We start from the raw sequence: 27,987 nt of genomic DNA, 5'->3' as shown, positions 1-27,987 counted from the left end.
CACAAGCGACATCATCTGCTCTGAACTCAATTTTTTAAAGAAATAACCTCCTATTTTCCACAGCATTTGTTTTCCACAGTTCAGATGTGGAGCACCTCTCACACTCTCATGTTTTGTATTTAGAAGGTGGTCGTTCGTCCTGGGAGCACTATCTCCTGGGGCTGGCGCAGGGTCAGAGGGTGTCATCCCTCTCCTGTGTCTGTAGCTCGGTGTGACCACTGTCTGTCTGGATCAGGGTTCTCAGACCTTGGCAGGACCCGTAGCACAGGTTAAAACGCAGATTGCTGGGCCCTGCCCCAGAATTTCTGATTTGGTAGGACTGGGATAAGGAGCCTTGATGGTGCAATTGTTAATCACTTGGCTGGTAACCAAAAGATTGGAGGTTTGAACCGACTCAGCAGCTCCACAGGAAAAAGGCCTGGCAATCTGCTCTTGTAAAGATTATAGCCTAGGAAACCCTACGGGGCAGTTCTACTCTGTCCTCTGGGGTCACAAGAAGTCGGAATCAACTCGAGAGCGCGCAACAACAACAGGTCAAGGTCATATAGGGTCACTATGAACCAACTTCAGGCACAAAACAACAGGTCAGGGATGGGATCTGAAAATTTGCGTTTCTCACAGGTGCCAGGTGATGCTGACGATGCTGGTCCGAGGACCACACCTTGAGCACCACTGACCAATACATCCAGGGATAGATACTAAAACCTGGGCTGAGGTCAGAGGGATGTCATTTTACTGCCCAGCTGGCATAGCAGTGGGCCTTGTATTAGTTGAAAGAGGACGTCTGGCTTTACTAGAACTCTCCTTGTCCCAGTGTTTACAGGTTGGAGTGATTAAAACGCATACATGTGTTTGTGATGGAGGTGGGAAAGTTTCCTGACTTCCAAAATTTCCGTTTGATACTATAAACCTCGAAATTCCAAGGGATTTGTACTCTGAAGAAAGGAAGTGCCCAATTATGGGCCACAGGACTCCCATTTCTTTCTTTAAATAAAGAATTCTGAAGAAGAAAATAAGAAAGAGGTAGGAGACTGAGTCCTAATTTAGCAGGAGGCTGAGCAGGAGTATCACTCGACTCGTCTGTCAGTGTGTCATCTGTCAGTGTGTCATCTGTCAGTGTGTTGTTCTGTGGTGGCGTGCCTGTTGCTGGGATGCTGGAAGCTATGCCACCAGTGTTTCAAATACTAGCAGGGTCACCCATGGTGGACAAAGTTCAGTGGAGCTTCCGGACTGAGATAGACTAGGAAGAAGGACCTGGCAATCTACTTCTAAAAAATTGGCCAGTGAAAACATTTCAAATAACAGTGAAACATAGTCTGATATAGTGCTGGAAGATGAGCCCCTCAGGTTGGAAGTCACTCAAAAGACGACTGGGGAAGAGCTGCCTCCTCATAGTAGAGTTGACCTTAATGACGTGGATGGAGTCAAGCTTTCGGGACCTTCATTTGCTGATATGACACGACTTAAAATGAGAAGAAACAGCTGCAAACATCCATTAATAACTGGAACCTGGAATGCACCAAGGAAAATTGGAAGTGGTCAAAAATGAAATGGAACACTTGAAGATAGATATCCTAGGCATTAGTGAGCTGAAATGGACTGGTATTGGCCATTTTGAATCAATCATATGGTCTACTATGCCAGAAATGACAAATTTCCATTCACTGTCAAAAAGAACATTTCAAGATCTATTCTGAACTACAGTGCTGTCAGTAATGGGATAATATCCATATGCTTACAAGGAAGACCAGTTAATACGACTATTACTCAAAGTTCCTCACCAACCACTGAGGCCAAAGATGAAGAAATTGAAGATTTTTACCAACTTCTGTAGTCTGAAATTGATCAAACATGCAATCAAGATATATCGATAATTACTGGTGATTGGAATACAAAAGTTAGAAACAAAGAAGAAGGATGAGTAGCTGGAAAATACAGCTTTGGTGGTAGAAATGACTCTGGAGATCACATGAAAAAATTTTGCAAGACCGATGATCTATTCATCGGGAATACCTTTTTTCAACAACATGAACAGTGACTCTACACATGGACCTCACCAGGTGGAATACACAGGAATCAAATCGACTACCTCTGTGGAAAGAGACAATGGAAATGCTCAGTATTATCAGTCAGAACAAGCCCAGGGGCCGACTGCAGAACAGACCTTCAATTGTTTATAATGCAAGTTCAAGTTGAAGCTGAAGCAAATTAAAACAAGTTCACGAGAGCCAAAGTATGACCTTCAGTATATCCCACCTGAATTTAGAGACCATCTCAAGAACAGATTTGATGCATTGAACACTAATGACCAAAGACCAGGCGAGTTGTGGGATGACATCAAGGACATCATACATGAAGAAAGCAAAAGGTCATTAAAAAGACGAGAATGAAAGAAAAGGCCAAAATGGATGTCAGGAGAAACTCTGAAACTTATTCTTGAACATGAAGTAGCTAAACAAATGGAAGAAATGATGAAATAAGAGCTGAACAGAAGATTTCAAAGGGCAGCTAGAGAAGACATGAAATGTGCAAAGACCTGAAGTTAGAAAACCAAAAGAGAACATGCTCAGCATTTCTGAAGCTGAAGAGCTGAAGAAAAAATTCAAGCCTCAAGTTGCAATTTTGAAAGATTTTACAGGGAAAATATTAAACAATGCAGAAAGCATCAAAAGAAGATGGAAGGAATACACAGAGTCGCTATACCAAAAAGAATTGGCCAGTGTTCAACCATTTCCGGAGGTAGCATATGATCAAGAACCAAAGATATTGAAGGAAGAAGTCCAAACTGCACTGAAGGCATTAGCAAAAAACAACGCCCTAGGAATTGACGGAATATCAATTGAGATGTTTCAACAAATGGATGCAGCGCTGGAAGCACCCAATCATCTATGCCAAGAAATTTGGAAGACAGCTACCTGGCCAACCAATTGGAAGAGATCCGTATTTGTGTTTGTTCCAAAGAAAGATGATCCAACAGAATGCAGAAATCATCAAACAATATCATTAATATCAGATGCAAGTAAAATTTTGCAGAAGATAATTTAAAAAACTGTTGCAGCATTACACTGACAGGGAATTGCCAGAAATTCAAGCTGGATTCAAAAGAGGACATGGAATGGGAGATATCATTACTGATGTCAGATAAATCTTGGTTAAAAAAGGAGAATACCAGAAAGATGTTTATCTGTGTTTTATTCACTATATAAAGTCATTCGACTATGGGGAGCATAACAAATTATGGATAACATTATGAAGAATGGGGATTCCTTAACACTTAATCGTGCTCATGTGAAATCCATACATAAACCAAGAAGCAGTCTTTTGTACAGAACAAGGGGATGTTTCGTGGTTTAAAATCAGGAAACGTGTGCATCAGGGTTGTATTGTTTCACCATACTTATTCAGTCTGTATGCTGAGCAAATAAGCCAAAAAGCTGGACTGTATGAAGAATGGGGCATCAGGATTGCGGGAAGACTCATTAGCAACCTGCAATATGCAGATAACACGACCTTCCTTGCTGAAAGTGAAGAAGACTTGCACTTACTGACGAAGATCAAAGACTACAGCCTTCAGTATGGATTACACCTCAACATAAAGAAAACAAAAATCCTCACAATGGACCAATAAGCAACATCATGACAAATGGAGAAAAGATTGAAGTTGTCACGGATTTCATTTTACTTAGATCACCGTCAACACCCATGGAAGCAGCAGTCAAGAAAACAAAGGCATATTGCATTGGGCAAATATGCTACAAAAGACCTCTTCAAAGTCTTGAAAAGCAAACATGTCACTTTGAGGACTAAGGTGCCCCTGACCCAAGCCCCAGTATTTTCAATTGCCTCATGTGCATGTGAAAGCTGGGCAATGAATAAGGAAGACCGAAGAAGAATTGACACCTTTGAATTATGGTGTTGGGGAGAAACATTGAATACGCCATGGACCACCAGAAGAACGAACAAATCTGTCTGGGAACAAGTACAGCCAGAATGCTCCTTAGAGGCAAGAAAGGCAGACTTCGTCTCACATACTTCGGATATTTTTCAGAAGGGACCAGTTCCTGGAGAATGACATCGTGTTGGTAAAGTAGAGGGTCGGCAAAACAGAGGAAGACCCTCAGTGAAATGGATTGACACGGTGGCTGCAACAATGGGCTCAAGCATAGCAATGATTGTGAGGATGGCCCAGGACCAGGCACTATGTCATTCTTTTGTACATAGGGTCACTGTGATGGCACCTAACAACAACAAAAGAGGCCAAGGAGGCATCAGAAAACAGAAGAGAAAAGTGGGTCAGAACAAAGTCAGTGTTGTTGTTAGGTGCCGTCGAGTCGGTTCTGACTCATATCTCAAGGGTTTGGAAGATAATTGTGAACGTATTTTGTTCACACATTCTCAGGAAAGCAGAGGTTTTTAGACAGTGAAGTCTCCAACCAAGTCATTGACATTTCTTCTAAAAGAGTTGGTGTTAGTTGCTGGGAATCAGCTCCAACTCATGGCTACCTTTTGTACAACAAAACAAAACATCACCCAGTCCTGCACCATCTTCATGATCGTGGGCTTATTTGAGTCCATTGTTGCAGCCATATGGAGGGTTTTGCTCATTTTTCTCTGACCCCATAGAACATCTTAAACTGAAACCTGGGAGTAAGACTTGGACACAGGTATGCTTTAGAGCTGTAATATAGTGAGCTAGGTAAGGCTCTAATTTCTCTTCCTTTTCCTTGTAGAAACAGGGAAGATTGACCCAGAGATCCACAAGTACAATACCCCGGGCTTCACCGGCTGCCTCTCCAGGGTGCAGTTCAACCGCATTGCCCCCCTCAAGGCCGCCCTACGGCAGACAAACGCGTCGGCCCAGGTCCACGTGCAGGGCCAGCTTGTGGAGTCTAACTGCGGTGCCTCTCCACTGACCATCTCCCCCATGTCAGCTGCCACTGACCCTTGGCACCTGGACCACCTGGAGTCAGGTACGTCTGTAGCAGCCTTGGGTAATTGCTTTATGTTTTTAAGTCTTGGTTTTCTCGACTGTAAAATAGGGTAATAACAGATCTAGAGCATTATGCCGTTGGAGGATAAGACATCATGGGAGGCAGCATGTGAGCCCAGGAGTCCTCGCACAGTGCAAGCATGTACTAGGTCCTCAGAAGTCACCCAGCTGTATTTCTCAGGGCCAAAAGTGAATAGGTCGGAGGTACGGAACACGCCATCATGTCGAGTCGATTCTGACTCATGGCGACCCTAGGTATGCAGAGCAGAGCTGTGCTCCGTAGGGTTTTCATGGCTGTGACCTTTCAGAAGCAGATTGCCAGGACTTTCTTCCAAAGCACCTCTGAGTGAGTTCTAGCCACCAATCTTTTTGTTAGAAGGCAAGCAATTAACCATTGGTGCCACCAAGGACTCCCACTTAAGTTGAATTACGAGATGCCTAGGCTGATGTCTTCGGCACACCATGGGAGGGCCCGGTGAAGCACAGCCTCAGCCTTGTGCCCTAAGAGCAGTCCTTCAGTGGCTGCAGCCTTGCAGCTTGTGCCCCACATCAGGAGGGGAGAGATACCTACAGTTCCGCAGAGCTTCGTCTCCAACCCTATGTTTATACACGTCCTCCCAGGGCTTCCGGGTGCCTAAGAGGTGCTTTTAGGCTCGCCAAGCAGTGGCATCAGTATGGGGGTGTGGGGAATGTGGACCACACTGGGTGACGCTGTCAGAGGGGATGATGCCAGAATGGCTGTCTATAAAACTTTTGTGCAGTGTTTCAGCAGAAATTTATTATTTTTTATAAAAATACCCCTGTAGTTATAACAACAAAAACATTTTTCATAAGCCCAGTTTACGTATATTAACATACCTACAAGGCTACAACTCTATTCTAGTTTACTTTTTGAACCTTCTAATGCGCTCTGGTCAGAGGTGTCATTATCACTCAATTACAGCGATGCTGCAAGTCACGTGGTTTCGTCTGCACACGCTACAGCCCGCCATGTTTTTGTTGCTGCCGGTGTTTTTACAGTGGCTGATTTTGTCAAATTTTCCGGTGTTTCAGCTATGATACTGTGGTAATTAGTATTTGTCAACCTGCATCAATCACTTTTTTGAGAGCAAAGTAGTTAAAGGAAAAGAAGGAGTGATGTACGGGAATTGCAATTTATGAGTAACATTAGTACAAAAAACATGAATATGGATTCTGTAGGGCCTGGTACGGGAGAAGGTCCATGGTGGGGTGACACCATGAGTTACCACACTGGGTGACACCAACCCTACTGATGCCACTGATACCAAGATCAGTGGACTGAGTTCACTTCCACAGGTGACCGGAGGTGGTTTGGCAGCACAGGGCTGGAATGAAAGACTGCAGCTGTTGGCAGCAAAACTAACCAAGTGAAAATTCAGTGTCTACATCACACTGCTTGTTAGTTACAACATTCAGGCTCATTTCTAAAATGGAGGTCATAAGGCCTAACTCAGAGTATTCTTGAGACTAAAGCACTTAGCACAGTCGTCGACGTGGAGCACACTGTTAAAAGTATCGCTGCCATAATAATATCATCATGATTGCAGGTGTTTTTACAAGAGATGCGCTTCGTGTCCATCAAGGCTTCCCAGCCCCTCCCCTGAGAAACCACGTGCATGGACTGCTTCCATCACCTCCCACCTGCTCGGTATTTGTCGGCTTCGGTGCAGCCACAGTCTCTGACTCCTGGATGGGGTTTGGGCTGCACAGCTTTGTAGCTCCAAAGCTCAGAAAGAAGCCAAGTTGCCGTGCTTTCAGCATAGCTGGTGTGGTGCAATGAATTATTTCTATGTGGCCTTTCTAGCCGTGGTCTTGCAGCTCCCACAAAACGCAAACCAAGTGATTTATGGTCTTCTGAGCAGATTGTTCAGTTCCTGGTCCTGCTGGAAGGGCCATGCCTTGAAATTGATGAGGAGTCTGCTTAGATAAATGCCAGTCCCACAGAGATTCAGGGTCTGGAGAGGAGTAAGTCCTTTGGACTAGCAGCCCAGGGTCCCTGTGGTGAGAACCTCCTAGACCCGGAAGAAAGAGCAAACACTGAAGATGGTGCGAGACAGCGAGAGAAAACGGCAGGAGCCAGGCGGCTGTGGTGGGCTTGCTGACACATTCAGCGAGAGCTGAGCACCTTCTGCAGGATGCTTGCCAGTGGAGCTAAAAGAGCTGTAACCTTTGTTTGTACAGGGCAAGAGAGGCCTGAGTGTGCCCCGCACAGGGGCTGGATGCCTCCTGCCCTGGGCAGCGGGGGCCCGGGTAGTGTGCAGCCAGAGAGCTCTGCAGGCCCATGTAGTATGGCAGGAGCTGGTGGCAGAGGCTTAGAAAGACCCAGTGGCAGAGGCTCAGGAGACTGTGCATAGGGATATTCCAGTGGGCAGTGAAGCCTGGCGAAGTCCAGCAGCTGAGCAGAAGCCTCAGGAGTTGTGCAGGCCCCCAGGGCATCGTGGCGGTAGCTGGAGGCAGCGGTGACGTGAACACAACATCTGACCTGAACCACCGCATACCTGCCTAGCAACATAAGAATGCACATGGGTAATTGGGGAAGGGTAAGCATTTCCCCTTTGGGAGTCTGTTGTTACTGTCTACTCTTTGCTCTCTATAAATAATAATAATGGCTTTCACTTTGCTAGCACTGCGTACGTGTCTTGTGTGTCTGGCTGGATCACAGATGAATGCAGCACCCGTGGAATGGCTGATGCCAGTGATTGCACATGCCTCATTCCCAGCAGACTCATGGCTGCCTGGAAGTGTGAGACACAGCTTGTCTACGTGTGCAACACAGACAGACAAGTAGACGTGTACATACAGCTGATTTATAGACTGGACACCCCTTTGTTCGTTGCACACAGGTTTCTCCAACATGATGAGGGCACAGAGCGCCAAGGGCAGGCGTGAAGAGCTGCAGTTTGATGAGTGTTGAGCGATGGCATGGTGGGTGGTTTTCCTCGCGGGCTGTTCTGGACAAAGCAGGCATTCCTAGCGCTGAGAGAAGGAACATGGGTGGAAACGAGATGAGAAATAGCATACTCAGGCCACAGAGGACTACAGGTTTCTCAGATAAATTTCTGCAGATGCTGGCAGGAGGGAGACCGTGGGCCATCATGGAACCACAGGGTCTCAGGCTGCCCAGAGGGACAGACTGCATGACCGTGAGCACACATGGTCCACGTCGCAGCCAGGAAACCATCGCGATGCAGCTCTGGGCCAACATTAGCTCATACTCATCATGACTTAATTTGAAAATTGTTTTCTTTTAAGGTGAGATTCAACTGCAGGGGTTTGAGTTCATTTATCTCTTAAAAATCATTCTTTATGCCAGTTTCATTCTTTTGACTGATATCGTGATAATATATACAGGAGATATTTCTGTTATTATTCAATATTCAAATCAATATTCTGTGGCCCAACAACTCAACCACAAAAAGACAAACAACCCAATCAAAAAATGGGCAAAAGTTAAAGGACCTGAATAGATATTTCTCCAAAGAAGATACACAAATGGCCAAAAAGCACAAGAAAAGATGTTCAAATTGTGAGTCACATGGAAATGCAAATCAAAACCACAGGGAATATCACTTCACACCGTTAGGTTGATTATTATCAGAGGAACAGAAAACCACAGGTGTGGCGAGGATGTGGAGAAATTGGAGCCCTCATCCATGGCTGGTGGGAACGTAAAATGGTGCACTTGCTGTGGAAAATGGTGTGGTGGTTCCTCAAAAGGTTAGACATAGAATTACCATATGCCCCAGCAATTCTGCTCCTAGGTATACACCCAAAAGAATTGAAAGCAGAAGCGCAAAAAGATATGTACACACCAGTGTTCATTGCAGTACTATTCACAACAGCCAGAAGGCGGAAACAACCGAATTGTCCGTCAACGGATGACGGATCAGCGAAATGCGATATGTCCATACAATGGGATGCTACTCAGCCGTAAAGAGAAATGAAGCCCCAATATGTGCCACGCGTGGAAGAAGCTTGAAAACATGACATTGAGTGAAATAAGTCAGACGCTAATATTGTATGAACCCACTTATATGAATCCTCTAGAATAGGCAAAAGCATAAAAGCAAAAATTCTCTTCGTCGAATCCAGGGAATCTCATTTCCCTGGAATGAAGGATCAGCAGCAGGAAGGCAACTACAGATGGCAACACATATTCTTTAAAAATTAAAAACAAAACAAGCACAAGAAAAAATAAATCTAAGCACCCGATGCCATAATCGCTGCTAGAAGAAACAACTCCCAGCTGTACACAAGCTGCCGTGCATGGTGGCCGTCGCTAAGCCTCCAGTGTCTCGTCACGTTCATGATGGGCGATCCTGAAGACCTCAGACAAAGCCAACCCTTTTTTAAAATATCATTACGGTAGACAAGGCACCTTAAGATGTACGACGTTATTTCCTAAGGGATTTTATAGCAATAAAAATTATAATGAGTTACTACCGCCGTAAGGGTTTTCTAGAACTTCCCGGGGATAGTCTCAGCACAGGTATGTGGTGTGTGGCAAACACTCCAAGCCCCAGGAGGTGCAGGCAATTGGGTCACAGGACCCTCTGGGACTGTGGATTATCTTGTCAGCTCCCGGCCACAGAGCCAACCTGCCTCTGACACAGGGTCCTGCCGCAGGGGTTCTCACAGCCACTGAGAGGAAAGGGGCAGGGAGCTCTGAGTGGGGGGAGGGTATTCACATCCCCAGCTCTCCCCCTGCCCAGATATGAGGTTCGAGGGTGTCAGGAGTCCAGTCTCGTGGATCCAAACTAGACGTGTCCAGTGGGCTCACTCCAATTCCAGAGAAGCCCAGTGACTTCTGACCCCAACCACCTGGACCTGGGCCAGATGGCCCTCACCCCCAGCCACGGAGACCTGGGCCAGACAGCTGTCACCCCAACCACCTGGAGCTGGCTAGTTGGCACAGTTGACGGCAGGGTCACCTCACACAGCCCTTACACCAGACACCAGCCGCAAGCTTGGGGGTCCCCAGGACCCGCAATTCTGACTTGCTGGCTGCAAATTCTGGGTTCACACCAGCCACCCCCTCAGGTTTATTAACTAGAATGACTCACAGAGCTCAGGGAAGCACCAAGGATTACAATTTTATCATAGCAAAGATATAAATCAGAGCCAAAGGGAGAGACACATAGCGAGAGGTCTGGAAGGATTCCGAAGCAAAGCTTCTGTTGTCCTTAGGGACACGTTGCCCCCCAGCATGTCAGTGAGTGACAACGTGCAGAATATGGCCCAGCAGGGAAGCCCACTGCCTGTGCAAGGTTTCTGTGGAGGCTTCATTGTTAGGCATGATTCTTTGGACCATTGCCCGCAGCATTGAACTCAACCTCCAGCCCTTGTCCCTGCCCACCACAGGTGGGGCTGACATCATGTCACTCAAAGTCCCAACCCGCTAATCACAAGGTTGGTCTTTCTGGCGTGGCCTGCCCCACCCTGAGTCACCTCATTAGCGTAAACTCTCAGGTGTGGTTGGAGCTTTCCTTGAATTACAGGCACTCCTATCACTTGCAGACTTTAGCTTCCGGAACCAGCAACAAAGTCCAGACCTCTCTTCGGGTGAAGTTAATTCTTCGTTTGTTGTTGTTATGTTGCCATAGAGTCTGCGCCATGTACAACACAACAAAACGTTGCTGGTCCCGCACGTCTCCGTGATCGTTGGTGTGTTTGAGCTCTCCCATGTACAACACAACAAAACGTTGCTGGTCCCGCACGTCTCCGTGATCGTTGGTGTGTTTGAGCTCTTTGTTGTAGCTGTCGTGTCAGCCCATCTCACTGAGGGTTTCCCTCCTTTCACCGACCGTCACCTAATTACGGTGTCCTCCTGATAACACGTCCAAAGTTAGTGAGCCCAGGTCTCACCATCCTCACTTCTAAGGAACGTTGTGGGTGTACTTTCTCCAAGACAGACTTGTTCATTCTTCTTGTAGCCCACAGTATATTCGATATTCTTCACCAATACCACAATTCAAATGTGTCAGTTCTTTGTCTCTCTTCCTTGTTCATTGTCCAGCTTTCATATACATATGAGACGACTGAAAATACCATGGCTTGGGTCAGGCACAACTTAGTCATCAAAGTGCCATCTTTGCTTTTTAAAACTTTCAAGAGGTCTTCTGCAGCAGATTTGCCCAGTGCAATATGTCGCTTGATTTCTTGACTGCTGTTTCCATGGGTCTTGATTATGGATTCAAGAAGAATGAAACCTCTGACAACTTCAATTTCTTCTTCATTTATCATGATGTTGCTTTTTGGTCCAGTTGTGAGGATTTTTGTTTTCTTTATGTTGAGCCGTAATCCATACCGAAGACTGCAGTCTTTGATCTTCATCAATAAATGCTTGAACTCATCTTCATTTTCAGCAAGCAAGATTGTGTCATCTGTTATCGAAGGTACACAGGTTGAAAAACCAACCCTCTTATGAGAATTCACCTCCCCGCAAGTAATTTGGGAACCAAATGGAATATGGCATTTGCAATCACTTAATGTAACAACCCCATTCCCCCAGTTAGAGCCCCATCGTCTGTTCAGGCACCATGACCCATCTGAGAAGGACAGTGTCTTAGTTATCTAGTGCTGTTATAACAGAAATACCATAAGTGGATGGCTTTAACAAAGAGAAATTTATTCTCTCACAGTCCAGGAGGCTAAAAGTCCCAATTCAGAGTGTCAGTTCCAGGGGAAGGCTTTCTCTGTCTGTCGGCTTGCGGGGGGAAGGTCGTTGTCATCAATCTTCCCTGGTCAAAGAGCTTCTCAGCACAGGGACCATGGGTCCAAAGGACGTGCTATTCTCCTAGCTCTTATTTCTTGGTGGTATGAGTTCCCTGACTCTCTGCTCACTTCTTTCTTTTATATCTCAAAAGAGACTGGCTCAAGACACAATCTAATCTTGTAGATTGAGTTCTGTCTCATTAACATAACTGCCACTAATCCCATCTCATCAATATCATACAGCTAGGATTTACCACACATAGGAAAATCACATTAGATGACAAAATAGCGGATAATCACAGGATACTGGAAATCATGGCCTAGCCAAATTGATACACATATTTTTAGGGGACACAATTCAATCCGTGACAGACGGCTTCTGCCACATCATACACTTTCAGCTGAAAATAAACCAAAATAAAAAACCAAACCTGTTTCCATCGAGTCTATTCCGACTCATAGCGACCTTGTAGGGCTGAGTAGAACTGCCCCATAGGGTTTCCAAGGAGCAGCTGGTGGATTCCAACTGCTGACCTTTGGGCTAGCAGCCAAGCTCTTAACCACTGTGCCACCAGGGCTCCTCAGCTGAAAATAGTGGGCTTGATTTCCAAAGTCCCCACTAACTCATTGCTATGATTGTTAATTATTTAATTTTTCATCTGTGTTCAAAATTCCTTTTCTGCCATCTGTAAATAAAATGTTTTTATATCTTCAGTTACAAAAAAGCTATGAATACGATGAACATTTAAAAACTTGGGCGTATCAATTTAGTTTCCTTCATAATTACAAGCTGGTGGTTGGTTTTCTTTGCCACCTGCAAGCACTTAAAATAATCTTTCCGTCTCTGTAATTACATCTTAATTATTTCTAGCATATCCCTTTTCTCATCCTCATGCTAAGATTCCATGATTAATGCATTTACTCTCTTATACTTAATCTTTTTATTATTTTATTTGTCTTTCCCGCTCTTCAGTAACCAACACCCGACCGAACCCAAACCCATTGCCATCGAGTCGATTCCAACTCACACCGACCCTACAGGACAGAGTAGACCTGCCCCATAGGGTTTCCAAGGAGCAGCTGGTGGATTCCAACTGCTGACCTCTTGGTTAGCAGCTGGATGCTTAACCATGTGCCACCCACCGCTGCCACTGCCGTCGAGTCGATTCTGACTCACACCAACCCTAAAGGGCAGAGTAGAATAGAACTACCCCATAGAGTTTCCAAGGAGCACCTGGTGGATTCGAACTGCTGACCTTTTGGTTGGCAGCCGGATGCTTAACCACTGCCCACCAGGGCTTCCATACCCTGCGAGGAGTCTGCAGTCAGGGTGCTGGCAGGCCAGGCTGTGTTTGTTGGCTCTGGGAGAAGATCCTTCATTGTCTCTTCCAGCTTCTGTGGCCTCAGTGTTTCTTGGCACGAGAGCTTTCCTGAAGCCACAGAACTCACCAGTTAGTTTGGCGTCCTTTGTCCCTGATTCCTGGTAACATCACGTGACTTCTAAACAGGCGGCGGCAGAAGGGGAACCAACGACTACAAACCCCAGAAAGGAAGAGTGCCGACTGAGCTGTTGAAGGGAGTGCAGGCCCCTGCATCAGGGGGCTCTCTGATCCAGACTTCCTGACTCTCTCCAGGACGACAGTTAGATACATGGAAGGGTCTGGAGGAAGGGGTCAGACAACTGTCCTGGCGCCGGGTCTCGGGCACTGACCAGCAGCGTGGCATCCTCAGGTACAGAGAGCAGTCGTGGGCAAAAGACCCGTAACATCCAGCCAAGCATCTGCGACCTCTGAGTGCCCACCCAGAGCATGGTGTACAGTGAGCAACAACTGATTTAAAACCGATTAGCCACTAAACATGAACAAAGAAACAGTTTGCCCACCTGAGAAATCACAAGGCAACATAGGCGTCTGACATGAAAATGCTGCTGAGTATTTTATCTAAGTGTTTATGAATATGAAGTCTGTCGTTCTGTCAATAATGAGCCGCTCCCAATGAACACCCCTACCTACAGTTAATCGTAGGTCTGTCTTTTTCCCGGAGAGACAGTTGGGAGACGAGCAGTTAGCTGAGAAACGATGGAAGAAGAGGTTGTGATAAAAGCAATGTCATTCAGTCCTTTTGCATAGAAGTTGGCACTGTGTTAACAATGAAGACACAGCTCAGATGGCGACAAGTTTATTTATTCTGGTTCTTTTTACCTAATTCGCCCCTTTTGATTGGGAGCCTGAACACTCAAGCATCTGTCTCCTCCCCTCCTTCCCCTGGACCAGCATCAGCACCAGAACCAGCAGCAGTACTAGGTCCAGTACTAGCACCAGCGCCAACGCTAGTAGCAGCACCAGCACCAGGACCAGTAAATCAGTTGCCGTTGAGTTGATTTCGACTCTGGTGACCCCATGTGTGTCAGAGTAGAGCTGTGCTCCCTACTGTTTTCAACAGCTGCTCTTTCCAAAGTGGATCACCAGGCCTTTCTTCCGAGGTGTCCATCCCTGGATAGACTTGAACTGCCAACCTTTCATTACCAGCTGGGTGCAGTAACCATTTGTACCCCAGGGACTCTTCTTTCTTCTGTGAAGAAGTTGGAAATGTGAGCTTTGTTGAACTTCTCAAGTCAGACCCTAAAAACTCATCATCTCTTCCGCATCTGAAACCTGAAATCCTGGCTGCTTGTCCTCCTGTAGGAACTGTGGGGAGGGTGTCGTTATAATAAGAGATGGAGGGTCCTGCAGGTACTGACCCCTGTTCTGACAGGTGAGCACCTACTGACCTGGAGAAGCCGCTGTCCTCTGAAAACGTGCTCAGCAGTGTCCTCCCCTGAAGTAAGGCAGGCTCTGTCTCCTCGGAGCCTCAGCATCTCCACGGGCAACCATTTGTTTTCATATCTGCTCCTGAAATGTCAGTCAATGGCAAAGGGCTAAAACGAATTATTTGAGAAAAAAAAAAAATTTCCACCACGTAGCTCACCACAGAATAAAGTGAAACAGAACAAAGGAACCAGGAAAACAAGGGCTTATTACAGTGTCTGGCTCCAACTCCTGCAAAAATCATGTTGCAATTTAAATTAAATCACAATTAATAGCAGCAGTTTTGTTGAAGTGCCTCAAATTATCACTTTAGATGCTGAAGCTCAAGTGGTTTCCATGGAGATATTTTCTCGAGGAGATGTCAGGTCCTATCTAATGCCTTTTTTTTTTTTTTTTTTTTTAACACTGATATACAGTTACATGAAGCTTTTAATGCCTTTCACATCTTGGGGCTTTATGTTAGAAAATCTCGATTTATTTTTATATACATTTAAATATGTGTTTTACTTGCAATTGGCACCTGAGGCTAAAGATTACAATTTTATGTATTTTAAAACTTAAGTAAATAAAAACCACAACCACCTCATTTATCTTCTATATTTAAAAAAAAAAAAAAAAAAAAAACCTTTAATCTGCTTCCTCCCTACCTGCTCAATGGGACAGACAAGAAATTTGACGCTTTTTAATAGACCTTATTTTTCACAGCAATTTCAGGTTTACAGAAAAACTGTGCAGAAGGTACAGTGAGTCCCCTTAGTCCCCCTCCCCTGCACCCTGCTTCTTTGTTATTAACATCCGGCATTGGCACAGTTGTTAGAGTTGATGAACTGACGTTGATACGTGGTTATTAGCTAAAGCCAGTAGTTCACATTAGAGTTCACACTTTTCGTTGTATCAAATCTCTTTTTCGTATTCTCTTCTTATAAGGATCTTTTTTTTTTTTTAACTTTTATTAAGCTTCAAGTGAACGTTTACAAATCCAATCAGTCCGTCACATATAAGTTTACATACATCTTAGTCCATACTCCCACTTGCTCTCCCCCTCTTGAGTCAGCCCTTTCAGTCTCTCCTTTCATGACAATTTTGCCGGCTTCCCTCTCTCTCTATCCTCCCATCCCCCCTCCAGACAAGAGTTGCCAACACAATCTCAAGTGTCCACCTGATATAATTAGCTCACTCTTCATCAGCGTCTCTCTCCCACCCGCTGACCAGTCCCTTTCATGTCTGATGAGTTGTCTTCGGGGATGGTTCCTGTCCTGTGCCAACAGAAGGTCTGGGGACCGTGGCCGCCGGGATTCCTTTAGTCTCAGTCAGACCATTAAGTTTGGTCTTTTTATGAGAATTTGGGGTCTATATCCCACTGATCTCCTGCTCCCTCAGGGGTCCATAAGGATCTTTTAAATCAGTACATAATACTTAAGCACCTGCCTTGGGACTTCTGTAAGTTTTTTCACATTCCCTGAGTGCAATCAACAGAGCAGTACTGGTTCAACAGTCGAATTCTCGTCTTCTGTGCAAGAGATCCAGGTTCAATTCCCAGCCAGTGCACTTCATGGGCAGCCGCCACTCACCCGGCGGTGGAGCCTCGTGTGTTCCTGAGAGGCAGACCAGTTTCAGTGGAGCTTCCAGGCTAAGATGGACTAGGAAGGAAGGCCTGGCAATCTACTCCTGAAAATCAGCCAACAACAATCCCGTGGATCACAGCAGTTTGATCGTGTTGTGCGTGAGGTAGCCATGAGTCAGGAGCCGACTTGACAGCAGCTAACAACAACATATGCAATCAAAAGTTATTTTCCAAAAATAGTATTTTAAAGCACAATTCGCAGTGTTCATGAATTCACAAGCATTTTTAGAGTGGTGACAACCGCTCCTCCAGTGCTGCTTTGGCCCATTCGGGAGTCCTGTGTGTTCCCAAGGGAAGATCGGGCTTCTGTTCGTCCTTGTGTTGGTCTAGAGCTCTTAGTTTGCCACATTGTCCAGCTGATGCTGCCATCATATGAAATTATTTTTGGTGAGCTAAAACATCTCTCACACTCGGCCTGTGAAGCCAGACAAGTAGTGTCAGAAGCCTTTAGATGTCATCAGCCTCCACAGACCATTAGTGACAGAGGAAGACGTTGGGTTAAATCGTTTGGCTGCCTCAAGACCATGCAGTGCTGTTGATAATTGGATGGAGCCAGTGTAGACTGGTGCCATATCATCAGACAGTTCAGCTGACTGTTTAGGACATGGTTTGTGGAGCCAACTTCCTGGGTTCAAATCCCAGCTCCACCACTTAATGGTCACATGACCTCATACAAATCTTAGCTCCTCTAACATGGGTTGAATGTGTCCACTTCACGAGATTGGCGCAAACATTGGATGAGCTTATACATGACAAGGACTAGAAGAGTGCCTGGCTTGTAGGAAGAGCTACTGTTTTTCCCAAACCACTTATTTTACTGAAATTTGCATTTCACATCATTTGCTTTTGCTACTCTACAATGGAAGGACACACTTCTGGTTGATTTTGACACAACAAACCATTTGGTACTCCACTATAATGAACATTTGGCACCCCACCACAATGAACCATTTGGTACCCCACCACAACGAACCATTTGGTACCCCACCACAACGAACCATTTGGTACCCCACCACAACGAACCATTTGGTACCCCACCACAACGAACCATTTGGTACCCCACCACAATGAACCATTTGGTACTCCACGCACCACTGCAAACTATTTGGTACTCCGCCAGAGCTAGCCATTTTTGCCACTTTGTTTTTGAAAATTTTTCTATGATCATAGAATTTTAGAGTGGGCTGAGCTTTGGAAAGTGTTATGTACGCAGAAACCTTAGTGCAATGTTGGCTGATTAAAAGGTACACTAGAATGTAGAGCTGTACTGCTCATCCACGTATAAGCCACCTACCCAGGGACTTCGGGCCGTTGTTGTTTAATATTACCCCATCTTAGTCACCTAGGGCTGGTGCAGCAGAAGTGCCACAAGTGGGTGGCTTTAAAGAACAGCCTCACAGCTCCGGAAGCTGGGAGTCCAAATCAGGGCAAGGCCAGTCAATGCCCTCCTTGTGGGTTGTCTTGGGCGTTCCTTAGTTCCTTGGCTTGTAGACAGTCCTCACGTGGCGTCCGTCCTGATTGTGTTCATCTCTGTACCTAATCCGCTGTTTTTATAACTCAGAAGTGATTATACTTAGAACCCGCCCTATACTGCTATTACCTCACTAAGGTAACAAAACCCTATTTCCAAACAAGGTTATATCCACAGGTACAGGGGTTAAGATTCCAACACGTATTTTGGGGAACACAGTTCAACCCATAACAGCCCTTCACCTACCGACAGTGAGGGTTCAGGACTTGCCTCTGGCACTGGAGCCCTGGCTGTCCCTGCTGCTGCAGGAAGGACACCCACCCTCCCCTGCCCAGAGGCAGACAGAAGAGGCACTAATTAGACTGTCACTGCCTTCCTGAGGGAGCCTCCAGGAATGACAAAGGGAGGACAGAACACCCTCCGAGCAGAGTAACTCGCACGTTTTCTATTCCTTCCATCCCACTGGGGATAGAGGTGTATCTCCACCCACCGCATTCTACTGTATCTGCATAATTACAGCCCACATCCCCAGGCCTGATCCCACAGTGTGTATGTTGCTGCTATCCCCCTTTTCATTTTTTCAACCTGAATATTGAAGAACGTGCACCCGTACTGAGCTGTCAGATTTCTTCTCACACAAAGACAAAGACGGAAGGGAAGACTGTCTGTGAGCTACAGTGAGGCTGGGACCCACGTCTTAGTATGTGTGGCGGTGTGCGTTAGCTTCCCAGGCTGCGGAAACAAAGTAACACACGGTGGGTGGCTTCAGACAACAGACAGTTCTGGAGGTGAGAAGTCCAAATTCAGGGCATTGGCTGGGCCTCATTCTCTCCAGAGGCTCTAGGGGCAGACCCTTTCCTGTCTCTTCCAGCTTTTGGTGGCCCTAGGTGGTCCTTGGTTTGTAGATGCATCTTCACACGTCACTCCTTCCTCCAGTGTGTCTCTGGTGCCGTGTCTCTTCTGTTTTTTGTAAAGATACCAGCAACATTGCATCAAGGCCCACCCTACTCCAGTGTGACCTCACGTCAACTCAACTGACAACATCTGCAAAGACCCTACTGCCAAACAAGGTCACGTTCACAGATACAGGGCTAGGACTTCAGCACGTCTTTTTGGGGGACACAATTCAACCCATGATAGGGCCTGTGAGTAGATTTGCCTTCTCTGTGGGTGAGGAGGGCAGCAATCTGTGTGGGCTCCGAAGTCTCAGCCAGGCTGATTAATAGGCATATTCTCAGGAGAAGGTCTCCAAGCATCTCTTCCTCCAGCCACAGGCTCTGCATGACCATGCTGGGTGGGGCGGGGCGAAGAGCTCATGTCTGAGTGGGGCCTTGGAGCTGTGCTAAGGATGGGCAGGGGAGGTGGAAGCCTTCATCAGTCCTTGCAGGCAGTGGATGTCAGCGAACCGTGTCCATTAATGGCAATCTCCCTGCGCCTTTTGCTCACACGTGCTACAATGTGGTAACTGCAAAGCAGTCTCCAACAGCTCACTGTAAATGGACAGTCGTAACTAATACCCACACTTTAGGTTAATCTTTGGGCAGTACAAACTAAACTGTCAGATGGTGGTTGGAGTCAACAGACCACGTGCGGCCAGTAGAGTCATCGTTAGCAGCAATTCTCTCTGCTTTGCTGTTCACTGTGTAACCCAGCACTGAGAACGGAGCCTGCCATTTAGTAGACATTCATCAAAGATTGTTGAATTCATGAGTGAGTGGCTGGACAAATAACCTTGTGACAACAGCTGATAGCACTCTTCTGAAGAGGAGACTCAGGTTTAAATGACAAACCCAGGTTTTAAAAACATGTTTTTATGCAAGCCAGTTTTATTCAAATAGGATAATTTTACAATCAGCCTAATTATATCAGTGATAAAGCTGTAAATGCAAGATCTTTGCATTCTTGGGTCCACATTTAGAATTTTGAGTATCGATCCATGATAGCTACCCCTGTCAAATCCTGAAGGGAGTGAGAAAGGAGCGTTAGCTGCTCCTCCGGGTGTTGTGTTGGCTCTGTCAGGTCCCCGCCCCTCTATTTGTAGGATTGGGCCAATGAAAACAAGCCGATAACACCAAAAGGTCTCTTTGTGTCCAGCAGTTAAAGAAGTGGGGAAATATGCAAGTCCTAAGGACCCACATTAAGGTTGTGTTCATTTGTGCCCTTCATTGTGTCTGTGGTTTTAGTCACATCGACAGCTTTGATGGCTGAGCCAATTTGGGAGTATACTTCTGAGGAAGAATAATATTCCTGGTCCCAAATAAGATCATGACATCTGAGAGAGGAAGGACTAAGGGAGAATCCAGAATCTCCCTGAGTTTTTGTTGTTGTTGTCACAGCCTGTCCACTGCCATTATCCTGGGGATTCTTGGGAGTCTAAATAGCCCCAGGAATAGATTAACCTTAGAAAAACTGAATCCTTGGCAAGGTTCCCTCTGATTCATAAGACAAACCCATTTCCTCAGTGTGTATACATTTAATTATGCAAAATAACTACTTTAATTTTTTTTTTAATCTAAGAGGTGCCGTAAAGTGGCCAGAGCTCTGCTTTACCTGGGGTGAACTACAGCAGGGAGGCTGTTGCTGCTGTAAGATTTCCATCAGCTTCCCAACCAGAAGTCTGTTAGCTCTCGTGGATTACGACAGAAAGACTTTAGGATCTATTCACTTGTAGCCTTTGTGTGCTTTAATTTTTTTTTTTTTTTTTTTTGTCTTAGAGAAACATCTAAATGTAATATACTCAATTCCTATTTTTTGTAACTGGGAAAGAAATGGAAAAGAAAATTTTAGGCAGTTAATATTCTCAACTTTTATGAAATATTACTCCCTTACAAATTCCTGAAGTCTACAATATTTTATTAGAACCATATAAAATATTAGCTTAGAAAACTATCACTTTTTAAACAAATGTTGTGAACTATAAGAAGCTCATCTACAGATATACCCAAGGCCACTGGTTGTGAATGGAGAACGAGGGAGTGGGAGACAGATCACAGCCAAACCTGAGAAAAGGTGTGCTACCACGTCAGCTTGTCTGTCAGTGGGCCTGGAGGAGCCAGCCCAGGCAGTTCTAGGATTCCGTGACATTCCTCCAGAAGAAGAATGGTGTTTGTCTGGGCTTTGAACAAAGGAGGACACAGGAGCGGAGGTGGAGTCATTGTGATCTTGTGGGAGACAGTGGATCCATCTGAAATGGAGGTTTCATGGGGAAAACAGTGAAAGGCGAGGCTGGGCAGAAGTGCTGATGAGTCATATGAAGAAATAGGCATCGAATGATTTGGGGTTAATGGCGGACTTGAGTCTTGACACGTGCCTCTTTGTTTCTTTCTGAACAGCCAGTGCTGATTTTCCATACAACCCTGGACAAGGCCAAGCCATACGGAATGGCGTCAACAGGAACTCAGCCATCATCGGAGGTAGGTGATGTAATTAACATGTTGTTGTCATTAGTTGTCACAGCGTTGGCTCCAACTCATGACGACCCCGTGAACAACAAAGCATTGCCCAGTCCTGCACCATCTTCACAATCGTTGTTATGCTCAGAGTCCATTGTTGTGGCCACTGTGTATTTTGAGTGCCTTCCAACCCAGGGGGATCGTCTCCCAGTACTGTATCAGACAGTGTTCCGTTGTGATCCACAGGGTTTTCACTGGCTGGAATTTTAAATACCAGAGTCATAGCTTCTAGCATCACAGCAACATACAAGCCACCACAGTATGACAAACTGACAGACAGGTGGTGGGTATATAACACAGGAGTCTAGAAAAAAAAGGAAAAAGAGTTGTCTAGATTTTTCCTTAATTTGACATTTCGTATGAATTAAGGTTATAAAGTATGGATGTGGAGAAACCATGGCCAATTCAATGCTGACTGGTAGAAAGGGAATGGTAGTGGGGGGGCTGGATGGAATCTGAGTGTGCAAGCAGGCAGGAGAGGCAGTAGCCAGAACATTGCCACCTCTGCTCCTTTACTCTCTCATCCTCTCGCCTCCCAAATGGTCCAGGATAGCTCACTGCAAGAATGGGAGGAAATATGCCAGCCTAGTTTCAGTTAAAGACTTAATAAAAATTGTCAGAAGGTTAATAAGCCTAATCATGTAAACACTCTAGTCCTCTCTTCCTGCCTAAAAATCATTGTGCTGAGTGAAGGAGGCCAGGCACAACAGCTTACACACTCCGTGATTCCATTTATAGACACGCAGCTTCCAAAGAGTCGGGCTCTCTTAAGGTTACTAAGAACCAGCTGCCCCCGAGTTACCTCTGACTCACGGTGACGCCAAGTGTGTCAGAGGAGAACTGTACACCATGGGGTTTCCGTGACTGATTTTTCAGAAGTAGATCACCAAGGCTTCCTTCTGGGCACCTCTGGGTAGACTCAAACCTCTAACCCTTTGGTTAGGAGCCGAGCATGTTAACCATTTGCACCACCCAGGGAATCCTTCTCTTTATCCATATTTGGATAAACACTGATAGGCCCACTGCCAACTGCCACCTTCTCTCTCTGCTTCTTCTAAGTCCTATTCCATAAAGTTGTCTCCTGCCTCTCTGACTATAGCTGATAAAACATACCTAACAAGAATTTCAATTTGGCCAACCAACTGGAAGGGACCCATATGTGTGCCTATTCCCAAGAAAGGTGATCCAACTGAATGTGGAAATTATAGAACAATATCATTAATATCACACCCAAGTAAAATTTTGCTGAAGATCATTCAAAAGTGGCTGCAGCAGTATATCAACAGGGAACTGCCAGAAATTCAGGCTGGATTCAGAAGAGGACGGGGAACCAGGGATATCATTGCTGATGTCAGATGGATCCTGGCAGAAAGCAGAGACTACCAGAAGGATGTTTACCTGTGTTTTATTGACTATGCAAAGACATTTTACTGTGTTGATCATGATAAACTATGGATAACACTGCGAAGAATGGAAATTCCAGAACACTTAATTGTGCTCATGAGGAACCTGTACATAAATCAAGAGGCACTCATTTGAACAGAACAAGCGGATGCCATGTAGTTTAAAGTCAGAACAGGTATATGTTAGGATTGTATCCATTCACCATAAGTATTCAATCTGTATACTGAGCAAATAATCCAAGAAGCTGGACTATATGAAGAAGAATGGGACATCAGGATTGGAGGAAGACTCATTAACAACCTGCGTTATGCAGATGACACAACCTTGCTTGCTGAAAGTGAAAAGGACTTGAAGCACTTACTGATGAAGATCAAAGACCACTGCTTTCAGTAGGGATTACACCTCAATATAAACAAAACAAAAATCCTTAGAACTGGACCAATAAGCAATGTCTTAGTTACCTAGAACTGCTATAATAGAGAGCAGATGGCTTTAACAAAGAGAAATTTATGCTCTCACAGTCTAGTAGGTTTACAAGTCCAAATTCAGGGTGTCTGCTCCAGGGGAAGGCTTTCTTTCTCTGTTGGCTCTGGAGGAAGGTCCTTGTCCTCAATCCTGGTCGAGGAGCTTCTCAGGCTCAGGAGCCCTGGGTCCAAAAGACGTGCTCTGCTCCTGGTGCTGCTTTCTTGATGATACGAGGTTCCCGACTCTGCTTGCTTCTCTTTCCTTTTATCTCTTGAGAGATAAAAGTTGGTGCAGGCCACACCCCAGGAAAACTCCCTTTACACTGGATCTGAGTAAGGGTGGTGTTAGAATCACACCCTAATCCTCTCCACATAAAATTACCATCACAAAGTGGAGCACAACCCCAGAATACTGGGAATCATGGCCTAACCAAGTTAATACACACATTTTGGGGGAACATAATTCAATCCATGACATTCCACCCTTTGGCCCCCAAAAAATCACATTCTTGCAACATGCAAAACATATTCATCCCATCATATTATAGCAAAAGTCTTAACTCCAAGTCCAAAGTCCAAAAATTTCTCTTCATCTGTGAAATCTAGAATACAAGTTATCTGCTTCCAAAGGTACAATGGCAGAACAGGCACAAGCTAGACATTTCCGTTACAAATGGGAGAAACTGGAGGGAAAGAAGGCGTAACAGGCACCAAGCAAGTCACCAGAACACATTACATCAGCCCTCAAGGCTTTGAAAATAATCCTCTGTTCTCTGAGACGATTTACACAATAACCCTGCCCTCCAGACTCTAGGTATTGGCCACACTCTCCACATTCTGAATAGAGGCCCCTCGGCCCTGGGCTTCAACTCTGCCTTCCAGGCCCACAGGGACAGCAACTCTGCTCCCTCTGCTTTAAGCACCCCATTCTCCTAGTCCAGCTGAGTGGCATCTCCACCCTTAGAAACACCAGAGGCCATGGCCCCACCCCTTGAAACCCCTGAGGTCATGTCCATACCTTTTGAGACTGAGTCAGCTCAGCTTCTTGTGTTCCTTGTCTCTTCAGCTTCTGTTTCCAGGTTTCTTGTCCTCTCTGCTCCTTGGGCCTCACACCCGCATCTGCCCTGCGGTGGCAAGTGTTCCAAAGCTCAGTAGCTCCACTGATAAGTGCCTGGAGTACCCTACTCTGCCAGGAAGCCTCCTGCACACAGGCACTCAGCTCTCTCGCTCCCTGGGGTTGGCTCCAGTGCTGTCTCATGCTGGTCTCCTGGTTCTGCAGCTTCTGGTTCTCTGCTGTTGCCGCTTCTGTGTCACTACAAGTTCTCTGCTGCACTGGTCCTGTGCTGCTGTCGCAACTCTATCCATTCACTTTCAAAACTGCTTCCACATTTTAGGTGTCTGTTAGAGTAGCACCGAACTCTCTCGGTACCAAATATCGTAGGCTGAGCTCTCTAGAGAAGCAAAACCAGTAAAGCGTATAAATATATAGAGAGAGATTTATATCAAGGAAATAGCTCGCGCAATTGTAAGGGTTGGAACTTCCCAAGTCCTTGGATCGGGATAGAGTCCTTTCCCAGTTCACGGAGCCGCAGAAGCTGGGGAACGCAAGGCGAGCAGGTCGAAGAGCAGGCTCCCGCTCACAGGCCATGATGGTCGAGGAATCTCCAAAGTCGCAGGCAAGACCACAATGTTTCTCCTGAGTCACGTAGCTGCAGGGGCTGGTGAACCCAGGGGCTGGTGTAGGTCGGGGAGCAAGACTCTTGCTTGCAGGCTGTGAAGATCGGCAAATCCCAAGATGGACAGGTAAGGGGCTAGCTCAAGTCCCAAGAACGAGAGGTCAGACAAGAGATAGCTGCTGGATCCAGAACAAGCCAACAACCTTTGCAAGGCAAGCAGGAAGGAAGCAGGCAGTGGAAGGCAGAGAGATGAAGGCCGAGGGGGCAGTGAGCTGCCACAGGCCCCACCCCCACCAGTACCATTCAGCAGATTCCATCGTGTGGGTGATCACATATCAGATTTCAACAGGAAAGTGATCACAACATTATACAACTGCCAAAACACTGAGAATCATGGCCCAGCCAAGTTGACACACAATCTTAACCATCACAAGCAACATGATAAATGGAGAAAAGATTGAAGTTGTTAAGGATTTTATTTTACTTGAATCCACAATCCACACCCATGGTAGCAGCAGTCAAGAAATCAAAAGATGCATTGCATTGGGCAAATCAGCTACAAAAGACCTCTTTCACGTGTTGAAAAGCAAAGATGTCACCTTGAAGACTAAGGTGCACCTGACCCAAGAGTTTTCAATCACCTCGTGTGCATGAGAAAGCTGGGCAATGAATAGGGAAGACTGAAGAAGAAGTGACACCTTCGAATTGTGGTGTTGGGGAAGAATATCGAATATACCATGGACTTCCAGAAGAATAAACAAATCTGTCTCGGAAGAAGTACAGCCAGAATGCTCCTTAGAAGCACAGATGGCAAAACTACTTCTCATATACTTTGGACATGTTGTCAGGAAGGATCAGTCCCTAGAAAAGGACATCAAGCTTGGTAAAGTAAAGGGTCAACGAAAAAGAGGAAGACCTTCAACAAGATGGAATGACACGGTGGCTGCAACAATGGGCTCAAGCATAGCAACGATTGTGAGGATGGTGCAGGACTGGGCGGTGTTTCTTTCTGTTGTACGTAGGGTCACTATGAGTCGGAACCGACTCGACGACACCTACCAACAACAACGACGATGATCATGAATTTTAAATTCAATCAATTTGCTTCACCAGTGGGTTTCTTCTCCACAGGAGGAAAGTATCACCTCCTGTGAGAAATATGTATGAACATAAAATTAGAGTGATGCTTAAATCATATTGTCCATCATCCTGACATAAGCTGACCAAAGTCCCTATCCTTTTTGTTTTTTGCTTTTAAAAAATAAAATCAACTTTCTTTCAGTATGCTTTAGATATTATAAGACACACTCATCTAAGTGTAATGAGTCAGTGACTGTTGACAAATGCACACACCCTAACCACCGCCACAGCCAAGACATGGGACATTTCCATCACGCTAAAAAGCTCCCTCATGCCCCTGCAGTCAGCGCCGCCCCCCCAACTCCCAACCGAGGCCACCTCTGGTTTGCTTTTGTCACCACAGACTAGTTCCACTTCCGTTAGGATTTTCTGTAAATGGGATCAGCGTGTAAGCTGTTGTGCCTGGCCTCTTTCGCTCAGTGTAATGTTTTTGAGAGCTATCCATATTGTCCCATGTATCAAGAGTCCATTTATTTTTATTGCTAAATTGTATCCCACTGTATGGATATATCATCATTTATTTTATCCACTCTCCCGTGGTTGGACATCTGGCTTATTTCCAGTTTGAGGCTATTATTAGTAAAGCTGCTATGAATATTCTTGTAAACATCTCCTATGGACATGTTTTTATTTCTCCTTGGTAATTCCTAGGAGTTCAGTTGCTGAGTCTTATAGAAAGTGGGCATTTAACTTTATGAGAAATTTTCAAGCAGATTTTCAAAATGGCTGAACCATTTTACATTCCCACCATCAACATCTGAGAGTTCAAGTTGCCCCACAACCGCATCTACGTTTGGTATTGTCAATCTTCTTAATTTTAGCCATTCTAATGGATGAATAGTATCTCATTGTGGTTTTAATGTGTGATTATGTGATGACCAGTAATGTTGAGCATCTTCTCATATGCTTATTGCCATTTAGAAATCCTTTAGGGAGCGTCTGTTTAAATCTTTTCCCCTCTTTTAATTGCATTGTTATTGACTTATTATTGAGTTGTAAGAGTTCTTATATCCTGGACATCAGTCCTTTGTCAGACATATGTGCTGTGTATTTTTTTTTTCCCAGTCTGTGTCTTGCCTTTTCGTTTTCTTGGTGCATGTTTTGAAAATCAAGAGGTTTTTATTTGGATGAGATGCAATTTTTCCTTTTTTTTTTTTTTTTAATAGTTTGTGATTTTTTTATTTGCTTGTTTTACCTAAAATATCTTTGCGTACCCGAAGGTTGTAAAGATTTTCTCTTATATTTTCTTCTAGAGGTTTTATAGCTCTAACTTTTACTATTAGATTATAGGCCATTTTGAATTAGTGTTGTTATGGTGTAAGGTAAGGGTCAAGGTCATTATTTTCCAAATGAATATCTAATTATTCCAACATCATTTGTTTTAAAAAACCATTGAGTTTCTTAGCACTTTTATCAAAAATCAATTGACCATGTATGTGTGTCTATTTTCTGAGCACTCTATTCTGCTTCATTGATCTATATATCTTTCCTTAGCCAATATCACTTTATTATTGTATTTTCATAGTAAGTCTTGACCATCAGCAGTATATGTTCTCAAATTTTTCTTCTCTTTTGTTTTTCAAAACTGTTTTCACTATTCTAAGTCTTTTGCATTTTCATATAAATTTTAGAATCAGCTTATAAATTTCTATCAAAAGAAAAATTTGCTGGGATTTTGATTAGTATCTCACTAAAGTGTATTTGGAGAGAATTGACATCTTAACAATATTGAGTCTTTCAGTCCTTAAACATGGTATATTTATTTAGGTTTTCTTTAAAATTCTCTCAGCAAGGTCCATTGGTTTTCAGTGCACACAATCTTGAAAAGCTGTTCAATCTGTGGTATTACAAATGGTATTCTTTTATTGCTTTCATTTCCCAAGTGTTTCTTGTTGATGTATAAAAACACAGTTAATTTTTCTGTATTGATCATGTATCTTATGACCTTGCTAAATTTGCTTGTTAGTTCTAGCAGCTTTTTTTTGTAGATTTTTTAGAATATTCTGCATAGACCCCCATGTCTGAAAATAAAGAGTTTTACTTCTCCAAAAAAAGAGTTTTCTTCTCATTCTTTGTGCTTTTTACTTCTTTTTCTTATTTTATTGCAGTGGCTAGGACCTCCAGTGACAATGACGAATACAAATATTCAGAGCTGACATTCTTCCATTATTCCTTATGGTAGGGAGAATGTGTATAATCTTTCACCATTAAGAAAGATATTAGC

General features: G+C 44.8%; 1 protein-coding gene across 1 annotated transcript in view; it reads left to right on the top strand.

The window, feature by feature from the left end:
- Window positions 1-27,987, top strand: part of CNTNAP2 (contactin associated protein 2) — a 2,020,907-nt gene that overhangs the window by 1,988,507 nt on the left and 4,413 nt on the right. Inside the window, exons 23-24 of the mRNA XM_049894552.1 lie at window positions 4,731-4,970; window positions 20,960-21,040. Of these exons, the coding sequence (XP_049750509.1) occupies window positions 4,731-4,970; window positions 20,960-21,040 (321 nt within the window). The remainder of the gene's footprint in view (window positions 1-4,730; window positions 4,971-20,959; window positions 21,041-27,987) is intronic.

The sequence above is a fragment of the Elephas maximus genome, chromosome 8, assembly GCF_024166365.1.
Source record: "Elephas maximus indicus isolate mEleMax1 chromosome 8, mEleMax1 primary haplotype, whole genome shotgun sequence".
NCBI lineage: Eukaryota > Metazoa > Chordata > Mammalia > Proboscidea > Elephantidae > Elephas > Elephas maximus.
The sequence above is the reverse complement of the archived record's forward strand: the minus strand, read 5'-3'. Positions and strand labels throughout refer to the sequence as shown.